At 35.0% G+C, this 18945-nt stretch overlaps 1 protein-coding gene across 1 annotated transcript; it reads right to left on the bottom strand.

Annotated features, from left to right (window-relative positions):
- Positions 1-6: 6 nt before the first annotated feature.
- LOC124380920 (urea transporter 2-like) lies at positions 7-17951 on the bottom strand. The gene is made up of 14 exons (XM_046842239.1): positions 17707-17951; positions 16103-16292; positions 15886-16014; positions 14532-14724; positions 14141-14288; positions 13840-13974; positions 13678-13727; positions 13263-13589; positions 3848-3975; positions 2286-2478; positions 1854-2001; positions 1561-1695; positions 1391-1440; positions 7-1312 (listed from the first exon to the last, which is right to left on the bottom strand). The coding sequence occupies exons 1-14, from the start codon at positions 17876-17878 to the stop codon at positions 959-961; spliced, it is 2352 nt and encodes a 783-aa protein (XP_046698195.1). The 5' UTR covers positions 17879-17951; the 3' UTR covers positions 7-958.
- Positions 17952-18945: the final 994 nt, after the last annotated feature.

Below are 18945 nucleotides of genomic sequence, written 5' to 3'. Positions count from 1 at the left end.
GGTATCAACAAAGACATTATTACAGAGTTTAATGAGCATGTGACTTATTTCATTACCAAACTACCAAATGTGGAGGCTATAACTGAAAAACTTTAGATTAGAAACATTGAAAACAACAAAAAAGGATGGAAACCTATACAAAACAAATACGATGACATCTTTTGACACATTTATTTTTAGGAAAAATGGGCAAGTGTAAGAATTTGACAAGAACCATGTGATGTGATAGCTAGGACTGAATTATACCCCCAGGATCTGCAAAAGTGTTCTGTTATTAAATCATTTATAAAACTGTTTGAATAGTTGAGGCACTGTGTAGGTTATGTAGGGTTTTTATTTACAACTCAAAATGCACACATGAGGCTTTGCAAATTGTAACCAGAAGCAGAATAATGCATATTCCATACAATAGCCAAGTTTACATATAATACATAAAGAATAATTATTTATAACACGTTTTCTTTTAACTATCAAAATAGAGATAAAAGTCTGAAAACACATTTACATTGTTCCTACATTTACAAAGCCAACAAAATATAGGGAAAAAAAGAAGAATTACCTAATATCAATATTTAGTCATGCAGCCCTACATGTTTACCACAGTGAGATTGTTAGAAAATGGAATGAGACTATAGGGGTACTTAGTATGGACTAATCCATTATTTGGTTATATTTTGGTTATAAAAGACATTGTTCATAGCCAGGTCAAATACAATCTTTAGCCGATGCATCTCAATTCAGAGGCCAAAAATGTTCCCAAGTAGCTCAGTAGCTCATAAACATAATTTATTATAAGTTAAAAATATATATTGGCATTTTACACATACATGCCCCTTTTTGCAAGTAATTTAACAATATAAATACTTTCTTATTACTCCATATTTGAGAGGCAACCCAACCCATTCTACTGTGCACAAAGAGTGAAAGATGCTGTAGAATTGGCTTATTCATATTTCAGCTATATTGTTGTCTTTGTGTTTTCAGCAATGGGCACGTTTTCTAGATGATGCTCTCTGCTTATCTCAGTGCAGTCATCCTGAGGCTTATTTTCTTGGCTCTCCACTGTAATTTTTACATCCATTTCTTTTTGAATTTGTGCCTCTTTCTCCTGCAGTAGCAACTTCTCATGGGCTTTCATCTGATTTTCTGTAGCCCTCTTCTCCTTCTTCATTTTACTGTAAAACATTAAGTTTTTCTCAGGGTAGGTAACTGTGGCAAGAGGCAGCTTGTATATAGTCTTTGTGTCTGTGGTGATCAAAAGGAATGTGAGGGCTGACAGGCAGAAGGGCCAAGTGCATGCTGGAAGTCCAAACTGAGGAACAAAGCATTAAAATCGGATTATAAATAAGAAAATTAGAAGTGTTGGCATTTTCAATTTCAACATACTTACAGTAGCCATCACATTGCCAATTGCAGAGCCAAGATATGCACAAAAAAACCCTAAAGGAAAATGAGAATATAAATTAGTCAATGGTAGTTGATAACATTGGCAACACTTATTACATTCACAAATTGTTTTTATCATTTAGAAAGATAAAATGGGTTTGATAGGCATCATACCGCAGGCAATAGACAGTAGATGGACCTGCCAGGTGAGGGCATAGAACATTCCACCAACTGCAATACAAGCTAAGACACAGTTGTATCCCCACAGTCCAAAGTAAATGCTCTGAAATGGTGCAGCAAGAGCAAGACCTAAAATAACAAATTAAAGATGAAATGTTTTGCTGAGCTTTAAAATGTTCAATTCTTAGTTTTCCTTTATCACTTTGATTCATATTTGACAAGATTCTACATCATGAGAAGAGACAGTCTAAAGCCATAGTAGAGAATAAAACACAACTGATTGTTACCTGACACCATCCCAATAGCCGAACCAATAACAGCGTGCACGCAAGTTATTGGTGAAGAAATAAACAGGGCCACAATAAATATGCCTCCTGTCCAAGGATTGTCACAACCATAGACTTGTCCAATGCCCACCGGAATGGAGCGGAAGAGCTGTGGAATTAGAGTTCATGACAGGAGCACATTATTTAGCATGCAGTGCATAAAATGAGTAGAATAGCCTTTATTTGTCACATTTACAATACAGCACAGTGAAATTCTGTTTTGAGATCTTAATCTGATCTAACTCCATTTCTTGAGAAAAAACATGTCATTTTGAGCTAGCTGAAATCCAACACTGTCTAAACAAAGAGTTACACTTGTTACACCTGATCTACAAGATCTCTGTTCAGTACAAAAATCACTTTATGCCAGAACCTTTCTAAAATAACACTTACCAAAGCACAATCCAGCTCAGACCAAGTGATGTTGGGGAAGGAGGTTCTAGGCTGGATAAGGACCTGTGGAAAGTGGAGGTTGTAGTGGCCTGTAGCTACCATATGAAGACACACCAGAATGTTAAATGGCAGGGTAAAGACTGGCAGATCCCACTGACTGTTGATAGAGGCCAGGGCACTAGACACTATTGGGCTATAAAATATGAAACATTCAGGATTAATAGTCAGGAAAGGGCTTTTTGGCAATATCTGCAAAGTATCAAGCAAAGTATTAAAAGTGTAGTTAATGAGTTCTAGAGCTCAGTTCTTTAATAAACAACCACCATAACTGACAAGTAAGGAAAAGAAAATTGTGACAAGTTTTCTAGTATAATTCTATATTGAATAGAATAGATAGCATGGTAATAAGTTTACTCATGAGTCCTGTAAAGGCAAAAAACTGACATATAACCTTGAGAAAGGATTCTTAAATAAAAACAATACTAAATAAAACAATACCGTGGCTTTCCCATGACAAAGAGGCACCTTGGCATTCTTAAAATTTTGGATTTCTCAATCACTCAGTCATGTCAACCTCAGTGCCAAAAAACTTAAAATATTAACGTCACTACATCACATGAATGCTATGATAGCCTTTGAAAGAAATCTAGCTGATGCTATCTTTTTTTGTTTTAATTATATCTTGTGACACTCTGTCACCCTGAATTTCCTTGTCTTTTCAACATCTGTCAAACTTAATAGAACTTAATGAACCTGTAAAATTACAAAGCTGTCAGAGTCTTTACACTGAATTTATGAATATACAGTGGAACCCGGTTATGTCGATGTCCTAGGGGGTCGCCAAACAACATCGAGGTAACCGATGGTCGAGATAAACGAAAATCAAAATGGCGGCAATATATTAACGTGCTTGAAATTTCTTTATGTACATGATGTGCGTTAATAAATGAGAATGTACATGCATGTGTTTTTGGAGGGTTTTTTTACACAACAGCGTTGCCGCAATTTGTTTAATGAAGGCATGCTATAAAAATACATACAGTACATGTTTATCTGTCAGGAATCCACCTGCCACGCCCCCTTCAGCGCCCCCTTCGGCGTAGCAGGTGTTTTCTCGGCTGCTTTCTCTGAAGCTCCCGGCTTTAATCGCGCACATATGGTGCTCGTTTATCATCATCACCAGCTCCTATTTAAACTTTCACACTCTCACTGTCCGTTATTGTTGGTATATGTTGGTTCACGGCGGTCGTTGTTATCGCTCATGATAAGATGCTAAGACAAAGCGAGAATTTGGCGGCTCCACTTCAAAAACGTCGACTTAATAGGGTTGTCGAGTTAACCGAGGTCGAGATAAGTGGGTTCCACTGTGTTTGGATTTAAATTAACCATGAAAGCAGACATAAGATTTCACAGCTTGCTTTAAAGAATATCTAATAAAACTCCTTGTGTATCTTTACACTGTGCATGCTGGTTAGTGTTATTTATCTTGTGTATAGCTGTTCTATATTCCAAAGTTAATCTGATAGACAGAATACACACATTATTAAGTGCCTGTAACTCACCATGCCATTGACATAAAGATGTTGGGCAGCAGTAGCCACCAGTACCAGTCGCCTGCATTGGAGAAGACTGCCATTAGAAGACCAACCAGAATTCCATTGTACCCATACAGGCCTGCTGCAATTGCCCTCTGAGAGAAAGTTAAATGGAAATTACATTGACCAAATTGTAAACAAGTTTCTACTTATAATACTGTATGATTTAAAGTATGGAAATACCTGTTTTGTTGGAGAATGATGGCAGAGATTGTAGCGCACAAGGTGCCCACAAAGCCATTAAGAGCCCACCATCTATTCTGGAGAATAAGTCCAGCGAAGATGATCAGCCCACTCAGTGGGTTGTTTACGAACATGACCTGTGCTGCACCTCTCAGCACCCAATCAAAAATCTGCAGCAAGATGCACTGTCCTGGACAAAGCAATAAAAAACAACGAATGAAAGAAATTCAACTGTACCTCTGCAGAAAATGACAATATAATAGAAACGATTGTGTAGACATTTATTAAAGTCAGGAATATAAACTAAATCATGAAATCAATTATGTAAATTTATTCGTAAAGTTAAATCTAACAAAATGTAAAATTAATGCTTTTGTGGATCCAATTATACCTAGAACATATAAATAAAAATAATTCTCATTACCTTGTTTCAATGTAAACCTTCTGCACATGGTACACAACATTTTTAAACTATATACATCACACAGTAGATTCTTAGCTGAGCGACTTGCATGCCACAAGGTTAGCTGTAAATCTGATCTGTCATTTGGCATAACTAAAAATCAATTAAAGTCATTATAATGAGTTATGTGTGTTATGCGTATGTTGAAAGCTATGATCAATCATTTAAAGGGTGGATTCGGGCATCGCTCCAGCATGATAGAAATGAAAACATGTACCCACACCAGCCCTTTGTGGTGAAGATCTGACGCCCTTACAACATTCTCCTGATGCATGGGCCCCTGATGCACTGGCATTTATTTGTGAAAAATGTTCACCATTTGACCATAGGTTCACGGCTTGCTCTTACACATTTGTAACATTGAATTGCAAAAACTGGTCAATTAAACACAAATATGAATTTAGAGTGACGGTCATTTGGCAAAGTCAGCCAAATCAACATATCTACAGTATGTACATAAATTAAAACTATTCCTTTTTTTAATAATTTTAATATTATTTATTTTGTGCCTTAAAACCAATATTATATGCTCTGAAGTAAGCCTGGAGTTTAGTATAGTAGTTCTGCTATGCATGAAATAAACAGATCGCATTAAGATCACATTATTAGGAAAATAAAAATCACAGTATTATGTGGAAATATCAGGTTGTTTTGTGAAATATAACTTTAGTACAAGAACATTATCCTGTTATTATATGAAAAATCAAGATAATTACCAAATAAATCTGGTTAATTAAGAGAAAAGTATCATAATTCATTAATATGTGAAGTTGGCTGGTTAGCAGCTCATTATGTCTGATCACAGTTGTCAGAATTTTCAGACATTTCACTTCAAGTTTGGATTATTGGTACATAAAAAAAAAACATTTTTGGACATTAAAAAAATCCCAAAATCCCAGCATGTATACAGAGCTCCAGAATTGATCTTTAGAGGGGACAAGTGGCTGGATATGTTGCTATGTTAAATGTTTTTTTGTAAAATTTGACCTCTGTATTTGTGCTATGATCCAGGAATTATCTTGTATTTGAGCTCATGATTTAAAAAAAATTCTATATTAAATATTTGGCAACATATTATTTATTCATTTTTTTAGGTTCCTATTTGCTTCATATGCACCAGATGAGTTATGGCTTTAACACACGTTTCAGTGCTGTCAGATGAAACAGCAGTGCAGAGGCATGTGCAGAATGTGGGCATTCTTGCTGCAAGGGCAGATCTGGTGTGATTTCTAGACAGAGTGAAAATGTTCAGTCATATGGTATTACCCTGAAATAAATTAAGTAAGGGACCTTTAGCTTGACACATGCTTTAGGGCATCTTACAGATAGATCAGGGGTGTGTTGAAAGCTATGATCAAGCGATTAAAGGGTGGATTCAGGCATCACCCCAGCATGATAGGAATTCTCCTGATGCACCGGCAATAAGCATTGTGAGTTGTCAGCAGTCATTTGCAAGAGGAAATGTCATGCATCTAAAACAAATGAAAGGCAACCAGCCTTTACCTTCAAGCAACGGACATGGTTTTATAAACATCAGTTTTTGCCTCTGAATTATTGAGGATATATTTGTCACTTTTTTGCAGATAGTTTTCTGTGGATGAGCAAAAATAAACAGTTTTCTCTTCTACACACAATGGCCAAAGGAATACAACATGGATGCTAATTAAATCCTTAATTAAGTCTGAATAAGAATAAACTTGTAACACTTAAATCCACTTTAAAATCGTCAAAAATTTACAAAATCCACTTTTAAATCCACAATCACCTCAGACTTCTCAGCGCCCCCTAATGATGAGGTTAACTATAACATTCCAAAAGGCTACTTTGAACTAATGTGACAGTAAAACTGTTACAAACTAACTGTCAGATCACAGTTAAATCACAACTTTTATTCCCAGCAATTAGTTTTCTATTCAAACAAAGACTACAACTTCATAAAAGACCCATTCACATGTTCATAGAGCATTACCAATATTTGGTCTAGTCAGTTTTCCACTGCTTAAACAAGAGCACATTTTCATTTTTGATTTTGTTACATTTTTCTAAATGAGTGAATCAACACCAAACTTGCTGGTCATTGTTCTTTACCCATTTTCAGTTCATTATCTCATACTACCTCTGTTCCAAAAATGTTATAGCAGACACATGCTCATGAGTCCATAACAAGAGGTCAAGCACCACTGAATACACATACATTTTCCTCTACACATACTCAACAAGCACAATAGCAAGAAACTCTCATTCATTAAAATGTTGGCAAAGTAAACACAAGTAATGTAATTACTGTATTTTGAAATCGATTATAAAACTACAAGTTATGCTTAAATAATGTATCGTTATTAGTATTATTTTTTGCTGTATAACATCAAAGAAACCAGTTTTCTGTTATAAAATATTCTGCTGGAAAAGCTATTAAAATGAAGAGACTAGACTATTGAGAATAATTTATTACATAATCATGAACAAATGAATAAATGTATTTCAATGATTTTGACAATGTTTAGGCCAGCAGAGAAGGCCTTGCTGAGGCCTTCTCTGGCCAGCAGAGACGGCCCACCACTGAAAAACAATAATGTACTAGAAGTACATTATTGTATTCAGTAGGTGTTTACAGTAGTAGGACTTAAGTCTATCGTTCCACATAGATATTCCTTAATTGTTTGTATGTACATGTATTTACGTGACTATGTAAAATGCAGATAGAAGCAGGATCCTACTTTTCATCCACTCGCCAAAAGGAGCCATGTCTCCAGCAAGTAAGACACAAAGCGCATGAGTTTGACTTTGATCTTCTGAGAGTTAGAAGACTCGATTTGTGGCTGTTGTTGCTCATTCTGCTGCAGCTGTGACTTCTTATGCGCCGCTGTTTGTAAAACTGTGTTAGCCATAAGGGGCTGCAGCTCCTGCTAAACATATCATATATTAGCAATTTCCTTTGTAGCAAGGTGCTTTTGTGAGGTAAATGACAATTTTGTAGACATAGTTTATTACAAAAAGGGTAAAACCTAATGCTTGTCAGTGGGATTGCACCTTCAAGGTACATCTACTCTGTAACTTGAAGAACGAAAAATACACCACTGCATTTTATGACAATAAAAGTTAATGACTTGTCACAATTATTTGGTGTTGAAATTATTGTATTTACCTGTAGTTTTACAGATGTAAAATGAATGAATTTTTAATGTAATATGGTATAATTTAGTACATTTAGTATTTAAACTTCACATACATAAGGGTAACAGACATGATAATGTATGTATACTGTATATATATATACATACACAGAAACACACACACATAACTTCTTCATGTACTAATATTTATGAACCTAACTGTATTTAATACTATTTCCAATATACACAATATCCAATCCTTTAAGTGAGACTTTGCATTACATTAACTTCCATGCACATTAACTGTTCAACCAATAATTTTAGTATGAGGTCTGAAAGAAAAAGCTCTGGTCTAGATTTAATTTTATATTATCTGATTTATTAATAGATAAATCAGTTAAAGTCAGTAAACTATATGACACATGACATTTGAACACATTTGAGTAGAGAGTAAATCATTTAGTAATTTCCACCCTGAGGTTTTAAAGTGTTAGTAAGTGTTTGAGTTGCAAAAAAATGTCAAAAATATATCAATCCTAAAGTCAGAGACAAAGAGACAAGTACATGTTGTTTGCAGAATATGAAAGTATGAAGTTTTAAACATTTCTGAGGTGTTGGAGCGACATTATCTTGCTGACACATACACAAATAAGCCTCAAGGGCTACATAAGCACTGCTAATTTTAAAATTAGACATAGTTACATGTGTACAATAATATTCTGACTACTTTTTGGAGCCACCGGGGCTTTTTAGAATAGAAGAATAGAATTATTATTATATTATTATTATTATTATATATTATATATATATATATATATATATATATATATATATATATATATATATATATATATATATATATATATATATATACTCAATTTTAAAACAACATTTACTTTATACTTTATACTATCATGTTTAATGTTAAGTGTCCTGTACATCTGGCTAGTACATACAAAATGCAGTTCTAAATTGGGTAACTTGGATAATGGTGAATGGTAATTTCCTGTAATATTTATTTTTAATTCAAATCCCAAAATATGATAACCCTGACATAAATTGTAATTCTTTAATTTTTGTTTTAATGATCATCATTAATAATAAGCTACATCAATCTCTAATTGGGTTGTCTTACCTTGTAGTTGTTAGAAACGGATGTTCTGCTATTACCTGAAATACCCTGAAACATAAATAAAATGAGACAGTCATGTGTCATTACATTAGAAAAAAAATCTCACATCTATCTCGCTCTCTCTCTCTCTCTCTCTCTCTCTCTCTCTCTCTCTCTCTCTCTCTCTCTCTATATATATATATATATATATATATATATATATATATATATATATATATATATATATAATAAATTCATACCTCTGAATGTATTCCAGTCATATGTGAGGGCAGTAATTCTCCTCCAGAAATCATATTAACTGTGAAAGAGCTGCAGCCCAGGATTTATATTGTAATAGTGAAAGCTTGGCTCCTCCTCATCTGCAAGCACAAATGCAAATTAGAAAACAAGTAAGATGAGGCCTACATTGCCTTCAGGATCTCCACAATTACCTGCAATTACCTGTAATACACTAAATAAAGGCTATCATTGCATTTTTATGGCTGCACAGTTTCTACAGCTCCTCAGTTATCTTATCTTATCTTATCTTATCTTATCTTATCTTATCTTATCTTATCTTATCTTATTCATGCAGATATTCAGTACTAGAGCATGATTGTGAGAGTGATTCTGTAGTTTTCTACATAAGAAATTAATTTTTAGTGACTGACATTTCAACCCATTTACAAGAGTTCTCTTACACTTTTACCACTTTTACCACATTGGTTTTCTAAGACCCCACTGCTGACAAATCAATTTTGTCAGGACCCTCTCCTGATCAAAATCACAGTACAAAGTAAAGTAACACATTCTTCAAATGTATAAAGTTTAAAGTTCTTTTAAAGTCGTTTTATACAACGTATTAAGATTTTTTAAAACAAAGTGAAGGTAAAGGATTACTTTGAACTCATTTTCTGTCACTCATCTTCCACAAGTTCATTTGTACGTATGTGTGCATGCATTAATGTGTTTTATGTGTTAGTATAGATAAAGTCTGGTCTGTTTTAAAGCAAAGTTTATCCTGCTGCCGTTTTCATAAAATATCTTTTTTTATAACACTTTTAGGATATTATTCCCGGTGACCTCATAGATCATATTTTAAACAAGCTTTAAAAAAACAAGTTAAAATATTTTGTTAACATTTACATTTACATTTGCCTCACATAGTGAACATGACACAGCAACTCCTATCACTTATTACCTATTACACAGCTACTCTATTATTTTGGTGCTAAAACAGTGAGTCCCTGTATAATACATCTCTTTCCTTTAACAGGTTCACAGAATAGCAAGGTCCTAGATGGTTCTCTTTCGGGAAGAGAAAACTATTTACTCCTCTTTAGCTGCACACAATGGATCACATCTATGTTATGGTCACTAACTCACTTGGTCCCCCACGACCCTGCATTCTTATGAATGAGAGGTGAACTCTTCTTTTAGTGATACATGTTTTTTTCATCTTTCTTTGCATTTCATTCCAAAAGGAAGTCCTAAGACCCTAAACAAATAGACTATCCTGCACGTTATTCTAGGGAAGTTTAGGGAAAAAATACAACAGCCAACTTACCTGCTCATTGCCTATGGGACAGTTCTGCTTGAAGACGTGGCCCCTGCTAAAGGAAGTGGGAGTCCCCACTTTCATTTCCAGAATCCAAGGCCATGGAGGAGCATAGAAGAGGTTTGTATGTATGTATGTATGTATGTATGTATGTAAGGTATGTGAATATTTATGTTGTCTGTGCATAAGCCCAAAAGCCCAAAATAGTTTTCTTTAAGTTTACCTGTCGTGTGATTTGTGTATCATGCATATTTGGATGGATTTTCTGTGTTTTAGTTTTTCCTACCTGACTAAATTTTGCATTTGTCTTGTCCAGTTGTTTCTATGCTGCATGTTTCATGGCTCTTTACCATTGTATATGTTGTAAATGCACCTTTGTATATGTTAATATTTTATATGGATATCATTTTGTAATTAAAATATTTTTACATTATTCATGGAAAACAAGAATCACAGCAAGAATCAACCTTTTAAAGGCTACTGCAGGACTGTACTGTAATTAGGTGTATATGTAAGAGCAAACTATTATTGCATTAGTCTAACAGGATCACTTGTATTGCATTAGTCTAACAGGATCACTTGTTGTTTCAGGTGCCTTTTAAACATATTTTTATTGGCCAGTTTTTAGGTATTTTCCAAGTAGATATTTATTTAAATAATTAACATAATGAAAATTTACTTTCATGTCATTATACCCTTGAGTGTGTAGCCAACTTCACTTTAGACACATAAAAGTTGTGAGTAATTTACTACTGAATGACAGGCTTAAGTGGCATTAGTGATAGCAAGTCATTTCTTTTCATTGTTCTGACGTATATTTTAGCATCTATCCCTAACAAACAAAAGCATTTGTTATTTGCGTTTCATAACTGTACTGTTGTATCAAAATATTTATTAAAATACCACGTTATAGGATTATTATACCTAGGATTCTTAAACAAATTTGTGTAAGCCCTCTATTAATGTGTTCCTCACACTACAAGGGTTTACTACATTACAGTGAAATACTGTCTTCACCAATCTCATTGTTAGGAATTTGAGGTCAAAGCAGAGAGTGAGCAGTGATCTGGTGCAGAGAGGGTCCAACAGTGCTGCAGCTTTAGAAGGGGCAGGTTGCAGCAACATCCGGAGAACGTGCTGATGAAGTGTTTAGTGACCTTGCTAAAAGGAGATGCTTCCATAATGGGGTTGGTGTGATCCAAACTTCTGTTTTTAGCAAGGCTGTTGCATTCCAGACCAAATTGAGTTTATTTATGCAGCTTCTGGAGCATCAGTACATTAAGAAATCATAACAGTCCAGACTAGAGGACTTTTCTACAGTGCACTGTGTTGCTATTTCGCCATATTTTTTAGATCAAAGAAGCTATTTTATTCTACATGAGCTGTACATGCACTTCAGATGATCACACACAGAAGATCTTTTACTGCTGCAAAAGAAACTGAAAGATAAAAACATGAACATCAGCTTTAAGTTTAATAGATCTTTAAAGTAATAATGATAATCTTTGCTAAATTAAATATTTTATCTTTGATGTTTTTCTGCATTTATTGTTTTAACAAAAAATTATTTGATTCAACATTAATTAGCGGACCAACTGCAGTACCACACCCCTGGGTTGAATACCCACGATCTGAATCTATCTATCTATCTATCTATCTATCTATCTATCTATCTATCTGTCTGTCTGTCTGTCTGTCTGTCTGTCTGTCTGTCTGTCTGTCTGTCTGTCTGTCTATCTATCTATCTATCTATCTATCTATCTATCTATCTATCTATCTATCTATCTATCTATATTTGTGAGCCTCCATCATTGTGGTAAGTTTGGGGAAGGGTCACATATGACTGGAAAAGTCAGATGTCCCAATACCTTTGAATCATATAGTGGGTCAGGATTTGAGGGACTTTTTTCCCCCCACCGTCCATGTCTTTCTTTTGTTCCCCCACCAGATGGCACCAGTGTGTTCCTTTAAACTAAACTAGTTTTGCATTGTCTCCACCTGTGGATCATTACTTTGCTGGGTTCATGACATTATGCAGTTACTCTTTTGCAGCTCCTTCCCTGTGTCTCCAGCCCTGTCTTGAGGTGCACTGTGTAAGTTCTCTGAGAGAAAGACACTGTTTAAATGTTCTTAGAAGATTTTGCTTTTTTACCTTTTATGTGGTGGACTTACTGTTGTACTTTTGAATATTTTCTTAGACTTAGTAAAACAATTTTTTTTGGTCTTTTTTTTTTTGCCTCTCTAATAACATTACATAATTTTCAAATTGTTTGAGTAAGTCTCTGAGCATGGACTCACACGCCCCCTAGTGGCGTGTGTTTTCATGGACATCGTTGAGAAACGTTTGTTTTTAATGTTATTTTAAGTTACATACATCAAAGTACAAACACGGGCAGTGATTAAACTGAATAAAGTTTAATAATTATGTACAATAAATGTAACAAAACAATAATCAATTTACATATATACATACACTGAAGTACAGCTCGACTCTTTGTTTAAACTTTAAAATACAAATATAGTCAAGTCAAGAGGCTTTTATTGTCATTTCTACTCTACACAGTGGTACACAGTACACAGTAAAAACGAGACAACGTTCCTCCAGAACCCTGGTGCTACACTAAACAACATAGAGCTACAACACACAACATAAAGCTACATAAAGTGCAAACGTTTATATGAATAGAAAAATAGCCCCAAATATGTAAATAGAAAGATTTAATATACGCATAATATAAAAATAAATATTCAATTATGCAGCCATACATATTTATAACTGTTTGATTGCCACAAAGTAAATATAGGGGAGAGTTGGTGCGAGATGGCATGAATGGTTCATGTCCGAGTAATTCACTAATGGGTGGAAATATAGATAATGATGTATATTGTGATAATTTGCATTTACATTCTGGTCTGGAATCTAATTTATTTTTCATTTAAAATTGTATTGTAGTTGTCATAGTGTTTTTAGTAATGTACAGGTTCTCTGAATGCTGCCCTCGACATATTTCCGTGCAGACGTCCTGCTCCTCTTTTCCTTTGGCCTCCATCATAATTTTTACATCAGTGTTTTTTGTGATTTGCACCTCGTTTTCTTTCTCCTGCAGCATCTCCTCTTCTGCCTTCATCTCCCTCTTTATCTTACAGTAGAACATGAGGTTTTTCTCAGGGTAAGTAACTATGCAAAGAGGCAACTTGTAGATGGTTTTGGTTTCCGTGGTGATTAAGAGGAATGTGAGTACAGACAAACAGAAGGGCCAAGTGCATGCTGGAAGTCCGAACTGTTAAAGCATTAAAAAAGGATTTCTAAATAAAATATTGAAATACTTGAACTGGAGGTAGAACCATTGTGAATAACAAGATACTTACAGTAGCCATCACATTTCCAACTGCAGCACCAAGATATGCACAGAAAAATGCTAAGGAGGAAATGAGAATGGCAATTGGTATCTGATAAATCCAACAATGATTCTTAGATAAGTAGAATCATTTAGAATCAGAATAATGAAATGGTTCTGATGGGTATCATACCACAGACTATAGACAGTAGATGGACCTGCCATGTGAGGGCATAGTATATTCCACCAATTGCAATACAGGCCAATGCACAGTTGTATCCCCACAGTCCAAGGTAAATACTCTGGAATGGTGCAGCAAGAGCAAGACCTAAAATAAGAAAATGACAGAATCGAGAATTCACCAATATTTTATTACTTAGTCATTCTAGATTGCTTAGGTTTGTTTTATCAGGTCATATTATTACAAAGGGACAGATTTGCTTAACCTTAATCTTTAGGATATTCAAATGAAACGTGCATAAATGAGTTTTTACCTGATACCATCCCAATAGCTGAACCAATAATGGCATGTGCGCACATTATTGGTGAAGAGATAAACAGGGCTACAATGAATATGCCGCCTGTCCAAGGATTGTCACAACCATAGACCTGCCCAATGCCCACAGGAATGGAGCGAAAGAGCTGTGGAAATAAAGTTCATGTCTGTGTCAAGAGCACATGATTTAAAATGCAGTTCATAAATGCTGCAATGAATAATTTTGAATGGCAGCATAAAATAATGTTTGTTGAAAAAACAGCTATATTTCTTTAGAGAAATCCAAAAACCTGTTAAATGATTTATGTCTGGACAAAAGTACTTGCGATATCTTCCAGCATTAAAACCATGTTAAGTCATCATCCTTCCAGGAAGGTTCCTGATCTTACCAAAGCATAATCCAGTTCAGACCATGTGATATTGGGGAAGGAGTTGCTTGGCTGGATGAGGACCTGGGGGAAATAGAGGTTGTAGTGGCCGGTAGCTACCATATGAAGAGAGACCAGAATGTTAAAAGGCAGGTTTAAAACTGGCAGATCCCACCGACTGCTGATAGAAGCCAGAGCACTAGAGATGATTGGGCTGTAAGACATGAAATACTCAAGATATTTATTATCAGGAATGACTCAAGTCACTGCTCAATAGAGTTTTAAATGTTTAGTACAGATATACTGAGATCATTTCTTTATTGCAATCTACACTGACTGACAGGTAAGTAACTGTCACAATGCAATTTTTAATAAAGAATATTTTCCAGTACATACAGCAGCATGGTAATAAGTCTGGTGTCCTGTATAGGAAAATGGTGATTTTAATTTTTCATTCTTGAAAGGTTTTAAGAATCTTAATACATATTCCTATAGGGTTCCCTGGTGGTCTAGTGGTTAGGATTCGATTCCCGGTCAGGGAACCGACCCCAGCCATTAGGGTTGCACAAGCCAGTGCACTCTTAGTGCCGGTCCCAAGCCCGGATAAATAGGGAGGGTTGCGTTAGGAAGTGCATCCAGCATAAAAACGTGCCAAATTGAACATGCGGATCACGAATACAGATGATCTGCTGTGGCGACCCCTAATGGGAGAAGCCGAAAGAAAGTTTAATACATATTCCTATAATAATACTCCATGCCAGCTAATCATGGTTTGATAACAGATAAAGATACTGTGGTTTTCCCATGACCAACGGGTAAGGGAGAGTGGTTGTTCAGTGGTTAAGGTGCTGGGTTACCAATCGGAAGGTTGGGGTTCAACCCTGGTATTACCAAGCTGCCAGTCGGGCACTGTATTATTAATAGCACTGGCACCAGCTTTCGAACAAGCTGGGATATGTGAAGAAAGAATTTCAATGTGATGTAATGTAATCTAATAATGTAGCATTTCTGCACTCAATCATGTCTAACTTAGTGCCAAAACTGAAATATTATTACATGCAATCTTTAATTAGCTATTGAAAGATATGTGGTTGATATCATCTGTTTTGAATTGGTTTTGTCTGGTGGCAAAATATCACCCAAAATTTCACTGAATATACATATGTCTAAGTGTCTTTATAGTGAATTTATAAATGCTATTTGGTTCAAACCATGACAGCACAATTAAGAAGTTTTCACTGCTTCCTTTACAAAAAAATAAGATGTCCTGCTTGTGGATAGTGTGGACATTATTTATTTTGGGTATAGCTGTTCTATATTTCATTGTTAACCTGTTTAACGGAATGCACACTTTAATAGTGTGCCTGTAACTTACCATGCCATTGACATAAAGATGTTGGGCAGCAGTAGCCACCAGTACCAGTCCCCTGCACTGGAGAAGACTGCCATTAGAAGACCAACCAAGATTCCATTGTACCCATACAGGCCTGCTGCAATTGCCCCTCTGAGAAAAAGTTAAATGGAAATTGCATTGACCAAACAGTAAACAATTCTTAATTTATGATTCTATATGAATTGCAGTTTTGAAATACCTGTTTTGTTGGAGAATGAGGGCCGAGATTGTGGCAAACAAGGTGCCTAAAAAGCCATTAAGAGACCACCATCTATTCTGGAGGATGAGTCCAACATAGATGATCAGCCCACTCAGGGGGTTGTTGATGAACATGACCTGTGCCGTACCTCTCAGCACCCAATCAAAAATCTGAAGCAAGATGCACTGTCCTGGACAAAGCAATGAATAACACAGGTTCAGGTATTAAACCCTTTTAAGGCTACTAATATGATAAACCTGTGAGGAAACATTTTCTCTAAGAGTCTACACCAATCATCCATAAAAGTAAAACCACTAAGCCTGCTTAATATTCCTAATAGTCCTCCTTGTGCAGCAAAACATCTGTAAACCATCTAAGACGGCCTGTACACTGTGAATTAGTGCTTTGATGGGTTGGTCTGGTTTGTCCCACATATCCCACAAATGCTTGATCGGATTGAGATCTAGGGAATTAATACAATGTAGTCAGAAAGGTAGTTCAGAAAGTGCTAGGTCTTTGGACTCCAGCTGAAATTCATTCCGTCTCTTTGTTGCCGGAATAGAGAAGAGTCTGAGAGATGGCACGAACAGTCAATCAGTGCTTGATGATCCGAGAGAGCATGGTGCAGTACAGGGTATGTGTAAGTGCTTTTAGGTAGACGGGTCCATTTTTTACTTTAAATCTGATTCAGGCAGCTACAGAAAGCCAGTAGAGTGAATATAACAATGCAGAGGTGTTCAGGGGCAAACCAGCCAGGAACAGGCTTTAGTAATCCAATCTTAAAATGTCGAGGGACTGAACAAGCTAAAACAAGATAGAAATGGATGAATTTGTTTCTAGATAGAAGAAGGGGGCGGTTTTGGGGGATTTTGCTCTGTTTAAGCCATAATAATTATGATCTTGAAGGTTGTTTTGTGAAGGAAAGAGGTTGATCATTGTAATTTGTCAGTAGTTGCTGATGTCTTGAATATCCAGAGTGGGTTTCTTTAGTATGGGAATATCCCTTGCTTTCTTGTATACTTTTGTGCACTAGACACATAACCAAATGTTATAGATCCGTTGTTATAATATTGATAAAACTCGTATTAGTGCGTTATTATATGATTTTCTTATTAGTCTAATAAGAAAATCATCCCATTATAAAATAAAAAGTATTCAGTTATTAAAAAAGACAAAGAAAAAATAGCTGTCATGTTAAATATAAAGAAAAAGCTTGCAAAGATCTTGTACAGAAGAATAAAAACGTTTCGGGACATTTTGTTATATGGAGAAAAACAAAATCAATAGTAGGTTTCTAATTTTAGTTAGTTTGGAATATTTTCCTTAAAAATGGAAATGACATTTTCTTTTAGTTTTCATTTATAACTATGTTCAATGCAGTTTAACAATTGAGGAAACAAGTTAGCTCCTGTTATCCTGTTGGTTATAAACAATCATTTCTTCCACAGCGTCTCCTTTGTAATTAAACAAAAACTAACACAGCTTATGTTACAGATAAACCAGAAAGCTTTTTTAAATGTTTTTTGTTGTTGTTGTTGTATATTAGTTATTATTATGGAAAATGTCATGCCATAAATCTGTCAATAATCTTTACTACATCCTACCTTTCATCCACTCGCCATAGGGAGCCATGTCTCCAGAGAAATAAGAAACAAAGCGTGAGAGTTTGATTCTAATCTTCTGATAGTTTGATGATTCAGATTGTGAGTGTTGTTGCTCATTCTGCTGCAGATGTGATGACTTCTGCACTGCTGTCTGTAGAACTGTGTTAGCCATGAGGGGCTGCAGCTCCTGCCAAATACATCATATATTAGCAATCTTCTTAAGAAGTTAAGAGGGGTAAGGAGTTTGGTACAGTTTTTGTGAGCTATATATGAACATAAAGTGTATATTTGGGAAACAAGTTAGTCCTTAGCTCTGTTTTCTTGTAGCTCTATTTTGTTTTCTGTTGTGTTCTGTAGAACCAGGGTTCTGGTGAAATGTCTGATTTCATTGTGTACTGTGTCAGCTATATATGGTTAAAATTACAATAAAAGATTCATGACTTGAATGTGGTGTGCTTTTAAAAGAAAATGGTGCCTTTTGTCCGCCTAAAATTAAGCAATTGAACTTATCAGCCCAAATGTTCATCCTATCTGATATTTTCAGATAAATATATTATTGTTTAGGTGTCACTTGCTAATAATAGTACAATTAATAGTAGTGTTAGTATTTAATCAATTTAAATGTCACATACTTACTGAAAGATTTCACACACACACAAATAATGTAACTCAATTGGACTGTTTTTCAAAGTTCTAATAATTCAACCAAGTAAATCCAATTTTTGCTGAACAGGGTTTAGTTTTTAATTTATTTGCAAGGAAAGGCAAACATTTCATCCAAAAATCAAAGACAAAAGAAAGCAAAAGTATGATTTTAAGCATTTTTTAAGACATCATCTAGCTTCATCTCGCTGGCCTATCCTCAACCCCATAGAGCTTGTGAAAATAAGATTTGATTTCTGTAAATCAAAGTACAAGCAAAAATAACATGGTTAACATAAAATTAAAATGCTGGATTGTTTTTTATTTATGCATGTTTAACACTGCATATGAATGTATAATGAATATAATGTATGTTATTTAGTTGCCTTACCTTACAGTGTTTAGCAATGGAAATATGTCCTGCAATAGAAATTGAAACTAATTATTACAGAGAAAAACTCAATTTTTACTGTATATGAATATAATTAATTAACCATAATGTATTTAATTACAATATTAGAAGATCTAAAAAACTGGAACCTTACCTTGAAAGTTGTTTTACAGTCAAAAATTGCATTAGTTTTTTTTTCCTTGCAA

The sequence above is a fragment of the Silurus meridionalis genome, chromosome 27 (genome assembly GCF_014805685.1).
Source record: "Silurus meridionalis isolate SWU-2019-XX chromosome 27, ASM1480568v1, whole genome shotgun sequence".
In the NCBI taxonomy this organism is placed as follows: domain Eukaryota; kingdom Metazoa; phylum Chordata; class Actinopteri; order Siluriformes; family Siluridae; genus Silurus; species Silurus meridionalis.
This window is presented reverse-complemented; position numbering and strand designations above follow the sequence as displayed.

Bases quoted from the DNA above. Each gene is read 5' to 3' on its own strand.
- LOC124380920 (XM_046842239.1), bottom strand. From the start codon at position 17,878: ATGGCTAACACAGTTCTACAGACAGCAGTGCAGAAGTCATCACATCTG. The intron at 14,289-14,531 runs GTAAGATCAGGA...TTATTTCCACAG, and splicing joins CTGAACTGGATTATGCTTTG to CTCTTTCGCTCCATTCCTGT. The intron at 13,728-13,839 runs GTATGATACCCA...TTTCCTCCTTAG, and splicing joins TCTACTGTCTATAGTCTGTG to CATTTTTCTGTGCATATCTT.